The following is an 18198-nucleotide window of genomic DNA, read 5'->3' on the forward strand; positions in this document are numbered from 1 at the left end:
TTTAGCAGCACATGTTGTTCGGCATGAGGGCCCATGAGAACCCCAGAGCAAGGACTGAAGAGTTTATCAAGAATACCCTCAATAGCGACAACACAATGATAAAAACCCTTGAGCGACAATGTGAAAAAGGTGGAGCTGGCTCACTATTGCACAAGAAGTTTTGGACAGATTCTCCCAATAATTCCCACATTGTGAGTTACCTCAACATCATGAGTTTTTGTGAGGGAGGCATGGCATACCTAGCTAGGTACGATTGGGGGCAGGGGACCGCCGGCCCGGTCGGGGGGCCGGTGGTTCCCTGCCCCCAATCGTCCGACCGGGCCGGTGGTTCCCTGCCCCCAATCGTACCTAGCTAGGTATGTGGTGCCTCTCGAACAAAAGCTCATATGTTATGCATTGTATGAAAAAAACTGAAAAAGGCTCCCGTTTCCTACATGAGAAAATTTCTAGATAATGGTTAACAACAGTCTTGGCCTTAAGACTATTCTTGCCGAGGTGATTAAAATGGCTTTCTCCAATGCTAGAAAGAAGAAACTTTTTTACATCTCTCTGTCCAAAAAACCTAGGTGGATTAAAAAGACTCACTCCGTACACTCCTTACACTTCAATGAAGAGAAGCTTTGTCTCTACATCTCATGGCTGCTTAATAATTGTACTATAGTTTCTGGTGGTCTCTACTTCAACTAATGCCTAGGCATCCCCATGTGATTCTCATGCTCTCCACTTATGTGTAATGTTTACCTAGCCTTCTTCGAATACAAATGGTTTCTTCAAACCATGGAGTATAGGAAGGATAAACTCTCATTGTTCACACATACTTACAGATACATGGATGACTTGCTAAGCATCAACAATAAATCATTCATCAATGAAATTGCCCTGATTTACCCTCACTATCTAAAGATTGAACCTACTTCCTTACACAATTTCATAACACCCAACGAGGCTTTTTTTTACCTCAGTACATTTCCTTAACCTGTATATCTCTCTTTATATTCCTTCTGTTGGTGGTTACGACCTTAGATATATGTGGAAAAGAGATCTACTGAAACTGCCACCTCTGGAATTCATCATGAGGAAAAGTAATAGGCCTCACAAAGCGAAAATCAGTACTTGTATCAGCCTACTGTATTTAATCATCTACTCCTCTTCCTCCTTTCTCCTTGCCTGGGCAGATATAAAATTGCTTATTACAAAATATTGCCGCAATGGCTTTGATAGGAAACAAATTGTCTGCTTAGTCTTTCAAAATCTAACTCAGCATGATTTGCCTGGGTTACACTTTAAAAAAGATAATCTCATTTCTCTAATAAGGTAGTAGGCCCATTCACAATGGGCCTAGTAGCGACTCATTGTGTTTGGTGCCTGGGACAGGGCGGGTACACACACACACACACACACACACACACACACACACTATAGTACTTCTAGCTTATATTTTTTTACCTCACCGCAAAAAGTCCACACCATGGGACGGGACGCATATTAAAGGACATAGCAGGGTTGGGTTGTTTTCTGCCCAAGATGATTACCACACACACACACACACACACACTTTATACATCGACCTATTAAACAAACCCGAGTTTACTCTCTTGGGATTCTACTATATTTTTACCGCCTAATACCTCCACCATATGGCATGGCCCTTGTAAGGACTTGAGTGCTGCATTGTATCTTTACCTCGGGCTGTATTATGTTACTAAGACTGCATGGCCTTTCGGACACACACTCCCTAAAATACATTCGGTTGGGTCTTCACCATGGGACGTAGCACCTCTTTAAAAGTTACTATACCCCTTGTCTTGGGTAAATCCGGCATGCTCTTTATTACTGCCGTGTAGGTGCTGGTTTAGGAAAAACTCTCATTACTTGGGCGTGAAGGCGGCCCTGCTTCACAGATGGCGATCTCCTCACTCATGGTGACCCGCTCATGACACAGGACTGGTAGTCCCTCCTCCTTTCCCTATTTAAAGAGGTGAGGGCGCATATCTGCCCCTCACTCCGCTCTGGTTTTTTTTATTTGGTTAACTTAAATTTATAATGCGTGCTTCTACACGGAAATATGGAGCTCACTACACAAGTCTCTCAATTTTTTTTTGCTTTCCCATGCATACTTCCTTACTGTTCTTTGCTTTATGATAAGGTTGTGTATTAAACAACACTTGGTTCAGGCCGTTACAGCAAGGTAAGTATAGTTCATGTCGGATGTTGGCATGGTAATGGTATAAACATTGCTTTAAACCTTTCCTCTGGGTATCGAATGCCTAGTATTACTGAGGTATGGTGGTTTGTTTTTTTAGCAAAGGCTCAAACTGCTGCTGCCATAAAAAACGGGTTTTCTTCTTAAGACATCTTACAGTAAAACTTTGGCCTTCTATGGCCGTTGTGCGAAGCATGACATGGACTCTAATCGAACAGTGGTTTATGGGTTTTTTTACCGAAAGCCTTGGGGACTTTTTTGATACTGTCGCGTCTGCATTATGATGTCGTCTACAGACTTTGTATAGCATTGGATTATTGGTAAATGCGTCTTGTCAGACTGCGGTTTTAAAAAAAAGGGGGGGGGGACTGTTTTTTGGTTTTCAAGCACCAAAACCCTTGGGGATTATTTGATATTGTCGCCCCTGCATAATAATGTCGTCTACAGACTTTGTATAGCATTGGACTATTGGTAATATGTCTTGTCAGACTCGTTAAAAAAGGGGGGTGTGGGACCCCCTAGCACATCATTTCATCCTTTGTTCGGCTATGATCGCAAACTACTTGGGGCAGATGGATGTTCTTATTGTTGCCTCGAGTATTAAGGTGGTATTTTTCCAAAAAACATGCATGGTTTGGCTCTCTAAATGGGCTCCCTATCACTTGGTTGGATAACAGGAAGATAAAGGGTTGAAGTGGGATGATTCAAAAATCATAAATAGACATCTGACCTAAATAAACTAAGCTTGTTACTGTGACTTTTTAAGGATGGATTTAGATACTTGGAAGGTATAATGGCTTTCTAATCAATGTACTAGTCCTCGTACTAAAAACTCAAGTTTCCTGCTTAAAAATTTGAGATTACATCTTTTAAATTTTGGATTAAGCTTGTAAAGGTTTAAAAAGTTTGTAAGACGGACATGGATAACAACTGGTATAGTCCATTGATACCTGTAAAACACATGCAAGGCTAACAGATCTGTTGTCTTGTTTGGATGGATGCAGGTAAGGACTCTATCTTATCTTGGAAGGTTTTTTTACTTTGGCAAGCTGACCTACACTGAATTGCACACGCATTTATTATTCGAGAAGTTCATCTACTATCTGTATACTAGAATGGGACCTCATTCTTACAAACATTGTACAAAAATGATTCTAATACTGAGTTGTTTCTGTACTTATCTTTTCGTTTTTCTAAAACCAGCTGTCTTTTGAATGTAAAAGTTCAATTATGTCTTATTATCTAAGGTAAAACAGCTACACACACACACACACACACACATGCATGCATCATAAAGAGAAGGATGCCCACCACACAAGCCCTAATTCCATAGGGTTCCTATTAAGATAGAGGACATCCTATGGGCCCACGGCCATAGGGTTCCATGAAGTAAAACTTAAAAAATTAATAAATAATTATAAAATTTCAAAATTATTTGTGTATGTGCATGACGAACACTTTGTAGATGAACATTAGAGTGCATGTGCTACAGACGGAAACATGGCTGCCCTGCAAAATACCCAAGATAACACAATATCTAGCATAAACGGACAAATCTACATACCTGGCAATTCCCATATCACATAACCACGACGTATGCAAACAGAGAGAGATAGAGAGTGGGAGAGAGCGAGATAGCACGTGCAGACGCACCTCCTAGAGTGGAGTGTTACGCCGGCACGACGAGAGAGAAGGGAGAGGAGAGGAGAATAACACAGACACTGGGTGCAATCTCCCCCCGTGCAAGAGTGACCATTTTCCTCGTGCACGTATTTCATTTATAGATTTCTTCAATGGTCAAATTGAGTACAAACTGGCCGGCCATACATAAATGGCCAAAGCTCCTAAAGAGCACTTGAATACATAAAATATAATATCCTTTTTGCAATAGCTTAGCTCGGTCAAGCCTTTTCCACCTGTCAGTTGCAATAAATAGTAAAATATGAATTCCATAACATACCTCTCCGTTGGAAAGCAACCGTCCTCAGTTGCGAAGAGAAAAACCTGCAAACAATACTTATGAAAAACAATGATTAGAAAACTGTATCAAATATTAAAAGAAAAATCCATAAAATTAGACACAATTGTTATGCATGCCGTCATCCACATACTACCTATTGTAGTGTCCCATACCACTAGAATAATGTTAAGAAAATAAGACGTAGCTAAATAGATAATTGAGTAGATTACTTAATGGAGAGAGACAGATTTATATACACGAAATTATAGAGTAGAGAGAGAGAGAGAGTACACACGATATACGTGGTTCACCCAATGTGGGCTACGTCCACGTGAAAGCAGCCACTCAATGGCTTTAGTACTTCAAAACAAGAAGTAGTTTACAAAGGGATTATACCCTTAATGGAGCTCCCGCCTTGCTTCACTCTCACCACCTCACACTCACCTTGTTGCATCAACTTCACACTATGAAATGTGTGTAGAAATGGCCTCCTTTTATAGGCCAAAAGGGCTGCCCTCTCTTATGAGAGACAGCCATGTGTAGCCGCCCTTGTGCGAATAAGTCCAAATCGGACCCTCCAATCCGCCCATGTGTGGCCGCCCTTGAGAAGACAAGTGCGCTTTTGAATTCGGCCACCGGCCACCGGCCATTGACTTCCGACCATCGGCCACCGGCCATTGACTTCCGACCACCGGCCATCGGCCATTGACTACCAGCCACCGGCCAACCGACCGGTTATTTTCCGACCACTTTCCGGCTGCCGTCCGGCCATAATATTCCGGCGAAAAAGAATATTCCGGCAAAAAAAAAAGTCTCGGGGCCTCCACCCCCGAGGCCTTTAAAGTTGCCCCTGATTCTTGTTCGTGAAAATTTTGGTTTCTGGTGAGTGATTTTCCTTCACGCACGATGGCTTCTCCTCATAATGGGGGCCTTACAAATGTGCGCTTTTACCACAAAAAATTACAAGGGTAAATCAGGCTCCATACTTAACAAATAAGCAGTATATGTCATACCCTGATGAATCAGGATATCATTGGTCACTCTCATCATCAATCTCATAATGTCAATTCTCATCACATAAACGCTACTAAATAATCACCAGATACCAAATCCCAATCCAATTCCGATTCCACAATATAAGTCCAAATCCAAATCACTTTCATTATGTACCCAGGTAACAAAATCATACCAGTTTCAGTGGTGGCCTGCCACTACAGCATGATTTTGTGATTGGTGTTGCCTAAATCGGTGAGTCTACACCAATAAGACGTGTTGCCTAAATCGGCGAATCTGCACTAATGCTGCCTAAGTCGGCGGATCTGCATTGTTTAAAAAAAATCATGAATCTGTAATTTATCAATGTGCTGCTTAAATCGGCGATCTGCACCAAGATGAGTATCTACACACTGCCTAAATTGGCGAATCTGTGTGCATGTGACCAATGGACTAGACCAGACATAAAAACATAAAAAATGTACTACCTCGTTCACACCACATTGGATAAGGTTGAGTAACAAAGTACTGACAAATTATTATGCATTGGCGGAAGCACCTCGGCTCATGTAAGTAGATGCATAGCGCAATGTGAAATGATCGCAATAGCAGTTTCATTTAATACACGTATTGACACAATGTTAGAGAATGCAGGTAAGTAAAAAGAGCCATACTATCTGCTAAAAAAATAGATGGCAATCAAGGTGAAAAGTAAGGCATGTGCGTTGAGTTTTTGTAACTGTGTTGTTCTTTGTGGAATGGTATATGTGTAGGACTTTGAAAATCATAGAATTTTGAGAGAGTCCTATTAACGTATGATTGCTTGTGTATACGAGAAGATTTTTCAAAACCAAAAATTAAAAATGCGAAGAGAACTCACCTGTGTGCTTTCTGTAAACCATTAGACTCTGGATGATGTACTGCATCTGAAAATATGTACTAGTTTGTGTGTGGGGCGAGAGGTACAAGTAGGAGACAACTATAACTAGCAAACTTAGACCAAAGTATAGGTAACAGATCCAAAATGTGGTAGTGTGGGGTTAATAATTAGTCATGAACTTGACAACTACAAAGGGGATTAGTATACAACGGAGACAAATGTGAGAGAATTGAGTGGAAAAGAAATTTTCTACAGTTTTAACTTAATAGCATAGATAAAGTAGTCACAAGAAAAAAATGTATGAACCACATTTGATTTGAATTTCTAGATTAATGTAAGAGACAAAATTACAATACACGAATTATTTACAAACATCTACTAAATGAAGCAGTCCTCTTGATATGGCAAATTGTTGTCTCAAAAATGCTTAATAAAAGAATTTTTATTTATTTATTTTATTTTATCGTTTAAAGGTCGTTGACTAGTGTTTAGTCATCATGTAAAGGCTATACTACAAACAATAGATAAAAAACACGTAGAATTAATTTGATCGTAGCTACTCTTTTGTAGAAGTCTCCATGTACAACACGCATTTCTAGTTAGACAAAATTATGTGAGATAATCTAGGTTCTTTTTTTTTAAAATGAAGCATAAAGAGAATTCCTAGTAAAACCACATAATTACGCTTGTCATTGGTAGGAAGTATGGGAGTCTATAGCTTATACAAATTACTTAAACTAGAGTATAATTTCTTGAAAGTCAGATAATGCAGACCACGTCACGAGGTGTAGCCCTGTCATTAGGGTGAAGGAAATGTCGAAATAGCTTGAGTAAAAGAAGAGAAAAAGGATCCATCCAATAGAGATGCCAGTTTGTGCATGAACAAGACACTGTGTATGTGTGTGTGTAGCATTCGAATTGACAAGTGAGTGTGTGTGGGTGTCAAAAAGCTATCGGACTTGCGAGGTTGTGGTCAATCAAATACAAAGGTAGTGCCAACCTTGGTTTGATCAGTGATATCGATCATCATCAAAAAGGGAAGGGGACAAGAGAGATTTGATGGTTAAATATGTTTATAAATTCATAATTAACGAATGATAGTATCTTATACTTTTTTGTTATTATACTCTATTTATTCTAGTGAGTAATATACTTTATGACTATCAAATTTGTACATGATAATCAATAACTCTATAATATATATCTTATAGTGCGCCCTACTTAATCATTCATAAATCACTATTCAATGTAATTTGTCCCTTTCAGTATTAATACTATTCACTGTAACACCATAATATATTGGCCTTTAGAATACATATGCCCCCATCTCGAGGTTAGTGATGGCAGATCCTGTAATCGTCAGCTCGGGCCAAACCTATGAGTGCCACTTTAAATTGATTAAAAGAATTGATTAAAAGAAATAAACCAGGGTAGCAACAACACCCACTTCTGAACATCATCATCACTAGGGGCTCAAGGAATCGGAGAGCACTTGCATAGCAGTTAAATATAATGTAACAAGAAAAAGAGACCTTGGTTTTCTCACCCCATAGCATTTCCAGTGATGATAGGCGGCAGAGGAAGTGCTAGGTGATGGAAGGCAGTGGTAAGAAAGTAGGTTTCAAGTCATACATGCACAACAACTACTATCACCACCACATGAGGATGAAGCCCTACAGTAGCACGCAGGACAAGAATGCCAGCTCCTGTGGAGCCCAGAAGAACGCAGGAGTGATTTACAGAGCCACAACAATTTTCGAGAAAATCGGCAGGGACACTGATTGCCTGTATATATATATATATATATATATATATATATATATATAGAGAGAGAGAGAGAGAGAGAGAGAGAGAGAAAGAAATATTTTGAAACATGGCCATCAAGTGCTGCTGGCATCAACCATCAACCTTGTCTCTGGATCCTGCATCTCTCTCCTCCAGACATTGGGTCTTCCAACGAGTCACCTGCTTTTCTCAGGATATGGAGCATAGCAAGTCCTTCAAGGTGCTCTTTGTGGAGATGGGGGTTGGCTACGATCAACACGTGCAAGACATAACTGAGGCAACAACCTGTGTGTGCAAAAAAGCCATCAGATCCAACTCCATCCCAGCTTTCCACACAGGAGCTATTCCAGAGAAAGAGAGAGCGCCATTTTCTTTGGCGGCTGAGGGGGGAGAGAGATCTGGTTGGCGTGACCAAGCTCGTGAAGGTTGCATGTGTAGCTATTGAGCTTATATTTTTAGAACTCAGCTTGTTAGTGTTATAGAGCATATCTAGTTTGAGAGCCAAGACCAAATTGCCATACACCTCTATACGATTCCATGAATAAGCGTGGTGTAGCGTCAACTTCCACAGAGAAAGATAAAAATTGTAGGAGAATAATCTTATACTGAGGGTGTTCCAAAGTACATTTCGAATGGGAAAAGTCTCTCTGTTTATAAATTCAGTCTCATCTGACAAAAACAGTAACCGATAATCTCGTATTTCAAGAGAATGTATGTGATGTGGAAACGCTAGAGTGGCTTGTATACTGCCATTTTCACCATGGAGAGCATGACAAATCTTGTAAGCAACTTCTTACACATCCCAATTCGAAACCAATATACCACACATATATGGCAACATGTAACTTGTATTTGGCTATCTATGATGAAGCGCGCTGAAGTGGAAACGCTTCATGGTAGGTCGATCTCCTCTGACTTGAAGTTAAGAAGCCTTACAAATAAGGTAAAAAAGCATTACCAGCTCATTACATCACTCGAAGAAATTGTTAGCAGAGCTGCGTCATCAGGCTTTTCGGTCGTGTGGTCAAGGATCAACATGCGAGTGATGTTTAGCAGCCAATGCATGGTGGTGACGACTGAAGAGAGCCAGAAAGAAGGATTTCTGGTTGGCAACTGGGAACTGGGGAGACGACTGCGAGAGAGAGAGTGGGTTGGTGGGTGGTATACCACCAAGAGGTGGCTGCCAACTAAAGGGAGAGGGAGAAAGAGACAGCGTCCATGAGAGAGAGAGAGAGAGCGTTGATTGTTGGTAGGCGCCGTTAGCTAAGAAAGGGAGGAATAGAGATGCCCTCACAAGGGATGGTTGGTGACATGCATGCCACCAGAAGGGAGAGAGAAAAAAAATGGCAACTAGCCGCCTACATGCCCTTTGTGGGTGTGTGGTTGTGGGTGCCATGAGCAAAGCAGGGTGCAGACCTCAGTTTGCACAGCCCAGTGTTGGCATCCAGCAACTGAGGAGGGAGAGGGTAACGTGGGGTGCGGGTGTCCAACAACCGAGACAGAGAGAGAATGTAATGTTTACCGCGGCTGAGGACACGACCAAGAGAGAGAGAGTCACCCTTTTGCAACTCTGCATGGCGGCTAAGCATGCGACGGGAGGTCACCACAGAGAACCACTACTTTGGTTGGCGTGTGTGAGTTGTGATGGACAAAGTGTGGAGAGGGAGAGAGTGCGGTTGCGACTGGCGAAACGTGTGGCTGCATGTTATCGCAACTGCAGATATTGAGAGGGAGAGGAAGAGGGTGTGGTTGGCGGGAAAAAGGGGGAGGGGGGTGGTTGCGGATCAAGCAGGGAGAGGGAAGGTTGACGGCCCACTACAGTGGGGAGAGAGAGAAAACCAGATTCTCTAGTGGTTGTGAATGCGATGAGTCGTTATTGGTTGCCACCATCTGGGGGTTGCATGTTGCCGTAGCTACCAAGAGTGTTGCCGTTTCGGCCTGCTGCTGACAGCCCTGCGCCAATGCTCGGAACCCACGGCTACTGCATATCGTCCTCATAATGCTGTGCAGACGGGGCTCGCTCCCATCTTGCATCCTTTATTTTTGAAAATAAGAAGTTCATTATTATTATTAATATTTTCCTTAGGGATGTTTCCCGTTATATATTCTTGAACCTTGGTGTGGGGGGGGGTCCCTTGAGACGAAGCTATGAATTCTCTTGATAATATCCATTGCAAGGTTTCCTATTTTTGCCCCCTACGTTGAGGGAAGAGACGAGAAAGATATATATGTATATATGTATGTGTACACCTATTTCGATTTAAATTTGTGCTCGAGCTCCTCTTGTATGTCTTTGATTCGCCTATGATCTTAAAACATCGATTTTTTTTTTCTTCTTCGTCTACTATACACATCCCCAATAAAACTAAGAGTTTCTCTTAATCAACTACATACACTAGCTACATCGATATTATTAGTATTATTATTAAGAGTGTTAAACACTATGTTAACAATGTTCAGGCTTGTCTTAGGAGATTTGTACTAATCACATATATATAATTTTAAGCGAGAAAAAATAAGTTTAAGAAGCATGACTTATCTTTGTTCATAACAATCTCCATAGCCATCACTGCTGCAAGCCCAAGAGCATAGCCACAGCTCTGATACCACTGCTACAAACGAAAACATGGCTGCCCTGCAAAATACCCAAGATAGCACAATATCTAGCATAAACGGACAAATCTGCATACCTGGCGATTCCCATAGCACATAACCACGACGTATGCAAACAGAGAGAGATAGAGAGTGGGAGAGAGCGAGATAGCACGTGCAGACGCACCTCCTAGAGTGGAGTACTACGTCGGCACGACGAGGGAGAAGGGAGAGGAGAGGAGAATAACACAGACACTGGGTGCAATCTCCCCCCCGTGCAAGAGTGACCATTTTTCTCTTGCACGTATTTCATTTATAGATTTCTTCAATGGTCAAATTGAGTACAAACTGGCCGGCTAGACATAAATGGCCAAAGCTCCTAAAGAGCACTTGAATACATAAATGGCTAAAGCTCCTAAAGAGCACTTGAATACATAAAATATAATATCCTTTTTTGCAATAGCCTAGCTCGTTCAAGCCTTTTCCACCTGTCAGTGCAATAAATAGTAAAATATGAATTCCATAACAGCATGTGTTGTATTTGTCGAGTAATTAGGTGTTATTGCCTACACACACACACACACACACACACACACACACACACATTGTAATGTCTTAGGCTCTAATATAGATATGGGCATACATACATACATATACGTATGTATGTATGTTTATTTGTATGCACATATATATATTTAGAGCCTAATGCATTACAATGTATATTGCAATACCTTAGGCTCTAATACATATATACGTATGTGTGTGTGTGCTGCAATATTAACCCTATCGAAGACAAATTATCATGGGGTTTAAGGTAACAGTAAGGTAGTTTAGACAATGAATTTGAAGAAAGACAAAAAAGGCATAGTTTATATCAACTAAAGTGAAGTACACAGTATCAATCCATTTGCATCATGTAGTTTCGAATAGGCTACAAGTAGGCTTCATCAAAAAGAAATTGGGGGAAAGTAAAAAAAGGAGTTGCACAATTTCAAGCTAGTGCTGAAGAATAGCCCCACCAGGCTATTGCTACCAAATATTCAACCGGAACCATTGCTTACCTACCACCATCAAAACAAAACACATACGAGCACATGATGTCCTAATTTTGAACTTGTTATCAATGTCCATATATTGGTCATACATGTCAAGGGAATCCTATTCTTCGAAATTTGCAAGATTATACTGTATAAATGCAAATGCAAGTGCACTTTTCTTGTTTATTAACTCTATAAAAAACTAAGCTTCCAAAATTGTTATGCAATATTGTAGTTTAGAGAGTTTCTAACAAGAGAAGTGTCCTCTATCATCAGATGTTATGATTCCCACCTGTGCTTGAAGTACCTATAACATTTGAGATTCTTTTACAATATCAATTATCTTATTTGGTAAGATTCCGCTTAAAAAATACTAGGTCAGTAATTACCAAGGATTGACAAAATGTTAAATGTTCAAATGTAAGTAGTTACCAAGGATGGACAAAATGTTAAATGTTCAAATGTAAGTAGGTCATCATATGCTTTTAGGCCCACTACATTTTTCACATACATATGAAAATATGCATATCAAGGGCAATCCTTATCTTGTTACTTAAACCATCTTGTTAGGCAAAATAAATTACTGTTATATGGTTTGAGATCCACTGCGAAGAAGTCAAATTTATGATGACGTAGTAATGCCTTTATATTGTTGTAGTGATATTGGTAAACATCTACTTTATTGTGTGTATTATCATATCATTGTCCTAATATCTAAGGGAATTTAAATTATCTAAGGGAACCAAAAGTTGGGAGTAAGATAATCATTACTTCATAAGGGTAGACCAATCAACAACCCATTCCCATGGGAACAGTAGGCCTATCTATAAGAATCAACCTATAAAGTGTAACAGTCTAATCATATGGTAACAAAGGCACAATTTGGTACCCTTACACCATATAGTTAGTCCAAGATAGTAAAATACAAACTACATTGTCAATGCATTTCTTCTCATATCTAGATTTATAGTAACCAAGTAGAAAGCCCCATCTGCAGTGTGAAATCAAGTAATAAGCTACACTCTTCACCATGCTATATTGACATCACATCATACAACATAAAAAAATGTTGAAGAATCTTGCTTTTAGGGTAGTGATAGTTATAAGTAAGCAAAACACCAAAAAGAGCCAATCATGCCACTTAATTAGCAACAAGTGTCTCTTATTTCTTAACAATACCTATAAAACATACCGAACCCATGCGAGCAGAAGGCTAGTTTTAGCAATAGCAGTAGATAAAGAGGGTAGTAGAAGAACAACACCTATATTATAATAGTTGACCAAGATTTAGCTCTTTGGAGCAATTGAAAACTTACCTAGCATCTAAAGGAATAGTAAAACATCAATTTTAGTAATATTTGCAAAGTAAGTTCCAACCTTTTGATAAGAAATTTTCATATACCTCTAGTGGTCAAATCTGCAACATGCATATGAAGATTTCCTAAAGAAGAGCTGCTATTTTTTTCGCAAACTCTAATCAACAACTGCATTTATTTAAAGTTATGGATCCCTTCAATTCATAAGTTAAAACATCCCTGGTTAACACTTGGGTCAGTATCTTATATATATTATATTATATATATAATATAATGCATTTTAAATTTTTTTTGTGATTGGGTCAGTATCCTTCATTTCCCAAATGCATTTTGCGGAGGAGCACACACACCCGCTCATGCTACTTAGGGCACGAAGAGCGTAACCACTAGCTCAAGTCCCGATTGGTTGATATCTGATAATTTTAACAGATAAACTTAAAATTAAATCCACGAAGAGCGCTTGTAAAAAATTAATGTGAAACTCTCTGGTAGAAATGTGATGGGTTCTCTTTTGCCTGGCTGGAAGGAATCTGATGGGTTCTCCTTGGGCGCTTATTCCTTGTCCCTGCTGGTGAATCTGAAAGAGGAATGTCGAAAGAGGGGTGTCTGCGTTGATGCCGTAATTGACACAGTAACATCGAAAGATACTGATGCTTTCCTTCGTATTCTGTTCGAGGCCAAAACCTGTGGGGATGCTATTCGTCGTATTGAAGCTTTCAGGCTTGGGCCCGTGGCTGTGCGTGAGAATGTGCATCAGGCCATGTGGGATGTGGACATGAAAGCTGCAGCATGCGCCTGGCAGATCGAGTATGTTGTCTCAGAACCAGTGCTTGCCTTTGTTGCAAAGCAGCTGGAGTCTTATGCATCAAATTGGAACAAGCATGAGTGGTACGCGCCGCTTGTTGCTTTGGTGCAAAGCAGTGGATGGGGCAAGTCTCGGCTGATGTGCCAACTCTGGCGCAAGGGATTCTATGTATTCTATTTATCATGTATGGCAGAGAAGCAGACTGGGTTCCCAAGGCGAACTGGGAAGCTAGCCGACATTATGCAGAGCCCGAAACCCAGTGGGGCAACCTTTGTGGCACTTGTTGCTAGCGTCATTGCAGTCCTCAATAAGCATGCTCGCAACATGACATGCGAGCAGTGGATTCAGGCACAGGAAAAAGATGATGGGATCCAGCAAGAAGTTCTAAATGTGTATAACCAGAAGCTGCCGACAATCACACAATACGATAACTTGGAACGATCCAAAGCGGAAGCACAGTTTGAGCTATGCTTCAAGGAAGAAATAGATCAGTGCAAAGTGAAGCTTCTTTTGTGCATAGATGAGGCTGGGGAATTGGGTGATAATATTGTCACATTCAGGAGGTCCCTTAGAAGTATTCCACAGGGTAAGAGCTTTTTCACCGTTGTGCTTGGCACTGACAGGAAGGTTGCAGACCAAGCAGCAGCAGCAGAAGATGATGCAAGTGCGCGTGTGAGACTGGCTAACCCTTATCATGTGTACCATCCCTTATATTTGATCGGGAAGAGTGACATTTTTGCTACACCTGCAACTGATAGCGGCAGTGAGGCTGAAATAAGCACGGCTGCAAAAGATGTGATACGATATGGGAGGCCACTCTGGGCTGCATACTATGATTCAGTGGAAGAAACTAACAAGCTGGAAGCGACCATCTAATTGGCCAAGATGAAGTTGCTGGGCAGGAACATTGATACCACGGAAGCAGGTTGGGTGACTCGGGACATAGCAGTAGCAGTTTTTGCCTCTCTTGTGGGAGTCCAAGTCGTTGCGTGGGGGAGCCTACCGCAGCAACTTGTGGCGAAGCACATGAGAACCATTGTGAATATCTCAAAGGATAGGAGAAGAGTGTACACAGCAGCAGCTGCGGAGCCGGTTCTTGCTGCTGCTGCTGCTAAGCTGCTCCACGCGCACAATGATGCATTCCTGGGTGATTTCCTGACCAAGATGATCGAGGTTTTCGAAGATGGGTTGGTGCTTGAAGGTGTCAGGGGGGAGGTGGTGGCTAGGATTATCATCCTGCTAGCTATGCATGAGTGCACACAGGAGGGAAACTACATACAACCTGTGACCTTGGCCACCTTCTTGAAGACCATGGTTGGGAAGAGTAATGTGGACAAGTTGAATGAGAATTGTTGTAACTTGGAGGGATATTATCTGTTTTTCAACTCTTTCTCCCCAATATCTGTTGAAATCTTCAAGCAATTGGCAGAAGCAGCCTTTGCTAGCTGTACTGCACTTACTGCACAGAGGAACGAGACTATCCTCGACTTAGCCCTCCCTTGTCATTTTACCCTCGGGGCTTCTGCTCGAAGTCGTCCTATGCAGGCTACTGTAATGACGGAGCTGGAGAACCAGCCAACGCAAGGGGTTGCTGTTACAATACAGGTAAAGAATCAGAGAAATGACAACCCCATGCAAAGAGAGATAGAGGAGCTTCAAGATGATGACAGGCTCAGTGCACCAGTACAATTGTTTCTCCAAATTGGACACAGAGGGGAGTCCAAGATTCAAGTTAATCATGAAACTGTGGTAGTCTATGGCATTGATTGCTTTGAGCACCTCAAGTCTCAGAAGATGCAAAACTTGAAGGTGCTTGAAAAACTGAAGCTCCTTTCAAGGACTTGTGAAGATGTATTCAAGCATGCTTCTCAAGAAGAGCGGGATATCTTGAAGGACATGATTCCTGTAGGATTAGCCTCTAAGTCTTTTCTAGAGGACATGACTGTGGATGATGAGCCACAGATCCCAATGAAATGGAGCAGGACTAGCAGTAGGACACCACGAAGACGACTCGAGGATGTGCAAATGGGAGAGGCTGATGCCATGTAAGAGAGACAAATGCGTGATGTCTTGTCTCTTTATTTTGCTCTCTTTCTCTCATGCTATATGCAGGATGTAGGATTTTGTTGTTTTGGAATTGGTCGTTTTTGGGCTTACCACACATACAGTTACAAAATGAAATCTTCTCCCCATACGCAACACATAGCTTGCACTTGCACACAAAACCAGCTTAAGAGCAAAAAAGAGTCTGTGTTTTATCCTTGTTAGCAGACACGAGAAAATGTAATATCGAGGGTGCATTTTGTTGGGTTCATGCCCTTGTCAGTCAGCCTGTGGGAAACTCCCTTTTGAAGCATGCATGCAACCTTAGTTAAAAGCTGAGTGTGCATGGAAAATTTCCTATTTATGTAAGGTTTTTTACAAAGAAAATATACACAAGCGTGCTGTGCCGTGTTGACTATCTCTCTCCTCTTCTCTCTTGCTCTTGTTCTTTTGCCCTTCTGCTCGCCATGGCACCCCACCGGCTTCATCCTCCCTAGCCGCCTTCCCAACATCTGGTATCAGAGCCCAGGCGGGCCGCCAAAGCAAGGAGGAGCTCTTAGCGTTGGCAAGGCAAGGTGATCGTGCATCTTGAAACGTTGCCATAGCCCAGGCAAGAGCGCAGGCGCAGGCAGGTACTTCTGCGTGCATCTCAAGAGGCGTCGTTGAAGTGTTGCAGGCGTCGAGTTGCAGGCGGACAGGCAAGTCATCGCATATCGAAACGCAGCAGGAAATAGACAGTGCCAAGCACTTGCCTGCGGGCATCTCTAAACGCGTTGCAGAGGTGGTTGAAGGCGCATGTCATGAAGTCGGCATCTGCAAAGCCTTAGGCCATTTAGACGCAGTGTCATCCATAGTGCAGTGCAGCGTGGAGACTTTGCGAGCATCTCAACACGTTCACAAAGCTGCAGAAAGGCTATGATCAAGCGCTGCTGGCTGTGAATAAGCTAACTAACTTAAGCAAGAGCCTATTCACGCTCGGCCTCATCCGTGTGTAGCATGCCAAAATCTGCGGTTGATTTTATAGATGAGTTGTTTTGCAATGCAATCATGCCAACAGAATCCAAGCAAAGAAAGAAAATCTCCCCTACTTTCGGTTTGTGTGACTTACGTGTATCGGACATTTGGGTATCGGGGTTTGCCGAAGAGTATGAAGAAAATGTTTCGGAAGAATCAATTGATACACTTTTGATGGTCGAAGCTATGGTGGAGCACTATTTCGATAGGTTGCGTATGCGTGCTGGTGGCTGGCCAGTACAATCAAGTTGTGGTTGGGATGGAGTGGATTCACAATGTGCAAATGAATCGAGCATTGTGGAAGCTGCCTGGAAAATAGATGTCAGTTTCTACTTGAATTTGTTGAAGGAATATCCAAGAATGATGTTCACTAGTATCAGTTTGTCACGGATTTGTCATCTTTTGTCTGTTGTCAGAATGATTATGCACTTTTTCATTCAAAGCCTCTTTTACTTTACCTGTTGTTAGTTACTACCATGATAAAAACTTGTACGGGTTAGACACTACCACAAATACATAAGTGGTAAGACCTCCCACAACATATTTGTTCTCAACCCTTTTCTGTTCTGCTTCTCATGAGGTTACTGGGTACACCTTAATCCCAAGGTTTGGCAGTGAACCAAAAACTCCACTTATTGGTAGCTAATTTTTTGACCTACACCCTATCTGTTCAAAGGGGGGTTTACTATCATAGCACCAGGTTATGGATACACCAGAAATCCTTGGTTGTGAGAGAACCTAAAACTCACGGTCGACGAGTACACGAAAAACTCGAGGTATCATGAGAGTGGCCTGTCTAGTTCGGAGGATTGTTGGGTCCAAGCCCTTGTCGGCACAGCACATGGGAAACTCCCTTTTGAAGCATGCAAGCAACCTTAGTTAAAAACTGAGTGTGCATGGAAAATTTCCTCTATATGTAAGGTTTTTTACAAAGAAAAGATACACAAGCGTGCTTTTTATTATGCCGTGTTTACTATCTCTCTCCTCTTCTCTCTCGCTCTCGTTCTATTGCTCTTATCCTCGCCATGGCACCCCACCGGCTTCATCCTCCCTAGCCGCCTTCCCAACACATTTTGGGGCAATAGCTTCTCATATGTTTTTGGTCGAGTAATGTAGTTCCAATTTTTTCCCATTTGATTTAGCATTCTAGACTTTGGTAAGTTGTTCCTTTCTCCCATGTTGTGTGTTTTTATCTTGAAGCTCTTATGACTGTTGTTGTTGTTGTTGTTGCTGGGGCATCTTTTGCACTTGTTTTTGCTTGCTTGTTCAATTTTGTCTTTGGCCTTATGATAGTATATATGTCCATCATTGCTACAAGGAAATGAAGGCTTTTTTCACATGTATGTTCATCAGACTTATGCTTGAAATTTATCTGAACATATCACATGCTTCCCCTCTTTTCACGTCAGCGTTCTGACTCACTGTTTCAGTGTGCTTTCATTATGGCTTTTTTTTTCGCCGGGGGGGGGGGGGGGGGGGGGGGGGGGGTATCTATGTGAAATATGTTGTGGTCAGGATTTGGGTCAAGTTAAGAGGTTAGGGGTGATTTGAGGATTTGGTGAATGCCGCT

At 41.6% G+C, this 18198-nt stretch overlaps 2 protein-coding genes across 2 annotated transcripts; both read left to right on the forward strand.

Moving 5' to 3' along the window:
• Positions 1-13250: 13250 nt before the first annotated feature.
• On the forward strand, positions 13251-14466 carry LOC147436564 (uncharacterized). The gene has a single exon (XM_086489436.1). The coding sequence runs from the start codon at positions 13266-13268 to the stop codon at positions 14445-14447; it is 1182 nt and encodes a 393-aa protein (XP_086345562.1). The 5' UTR covers positions 13251-13265; the 3' UTR covers positions 14448-14466.
• On the forward strand, positions 14443-17560 carry LOC147436565 (uncharacterized). The gene is made up of 2 exons (XM_086489437.1): positions 14443-15476; positions 16225-17560. Exons 1-2 carry the CDS (start codon positions 14457-14459, stop codon positions 16531-16533), a joined length of 1329 nt encoding a protein of 442 aa, XP_086345563.1. The 5' UTR covers positions 14443-14456; the 3' UTR covers positions 16534-17560.
• Positions 17561-18198: the final 638 nt, after the last annotated feature.

This window comes from Adiantum capillus-veneris, chromosome 18, assembly GCF_014529385.1.
Source record: "Adiantum capillus-veneris isolate H3 chromosome 18, ASM1452938v2, whole genome shotgun sequence".
NCBI classification, from domain to species: Eukaryota; Viridiplantae; Streptophyta; class Polypodiopsida; order Polypodiales; family Pteridaceae; genus Adiantum; species Adiantum capillus-veneris.

What these genes read in the sequence shown, in the direction of transcription:
- LOC147436565 (XM_086489437.1), top strand. Translation starts at nt 14,457, where the DNA reads ATGAAGTTGCTGGGCAGGAACATTGATACCACGGAAGCAGGTTGGGTG. An exon ending in TCTTGAAGGACATGATTCCT is followed by an intron (nt 15,477 to 16,224) that starts GTAGGATTAGCC and finishes GCCATAGCCCAG; the next exon opens with GCAAGAGCGCAGGCGCAGGC.
- LOC147436564 (XM_086489436.1), top strand. Translation starts at nt 13,266, where the DNA reads ATGGGTTCTCTTTTGCCTGGCTGGAAGGAATCTGATGGGTTCTCCTTG.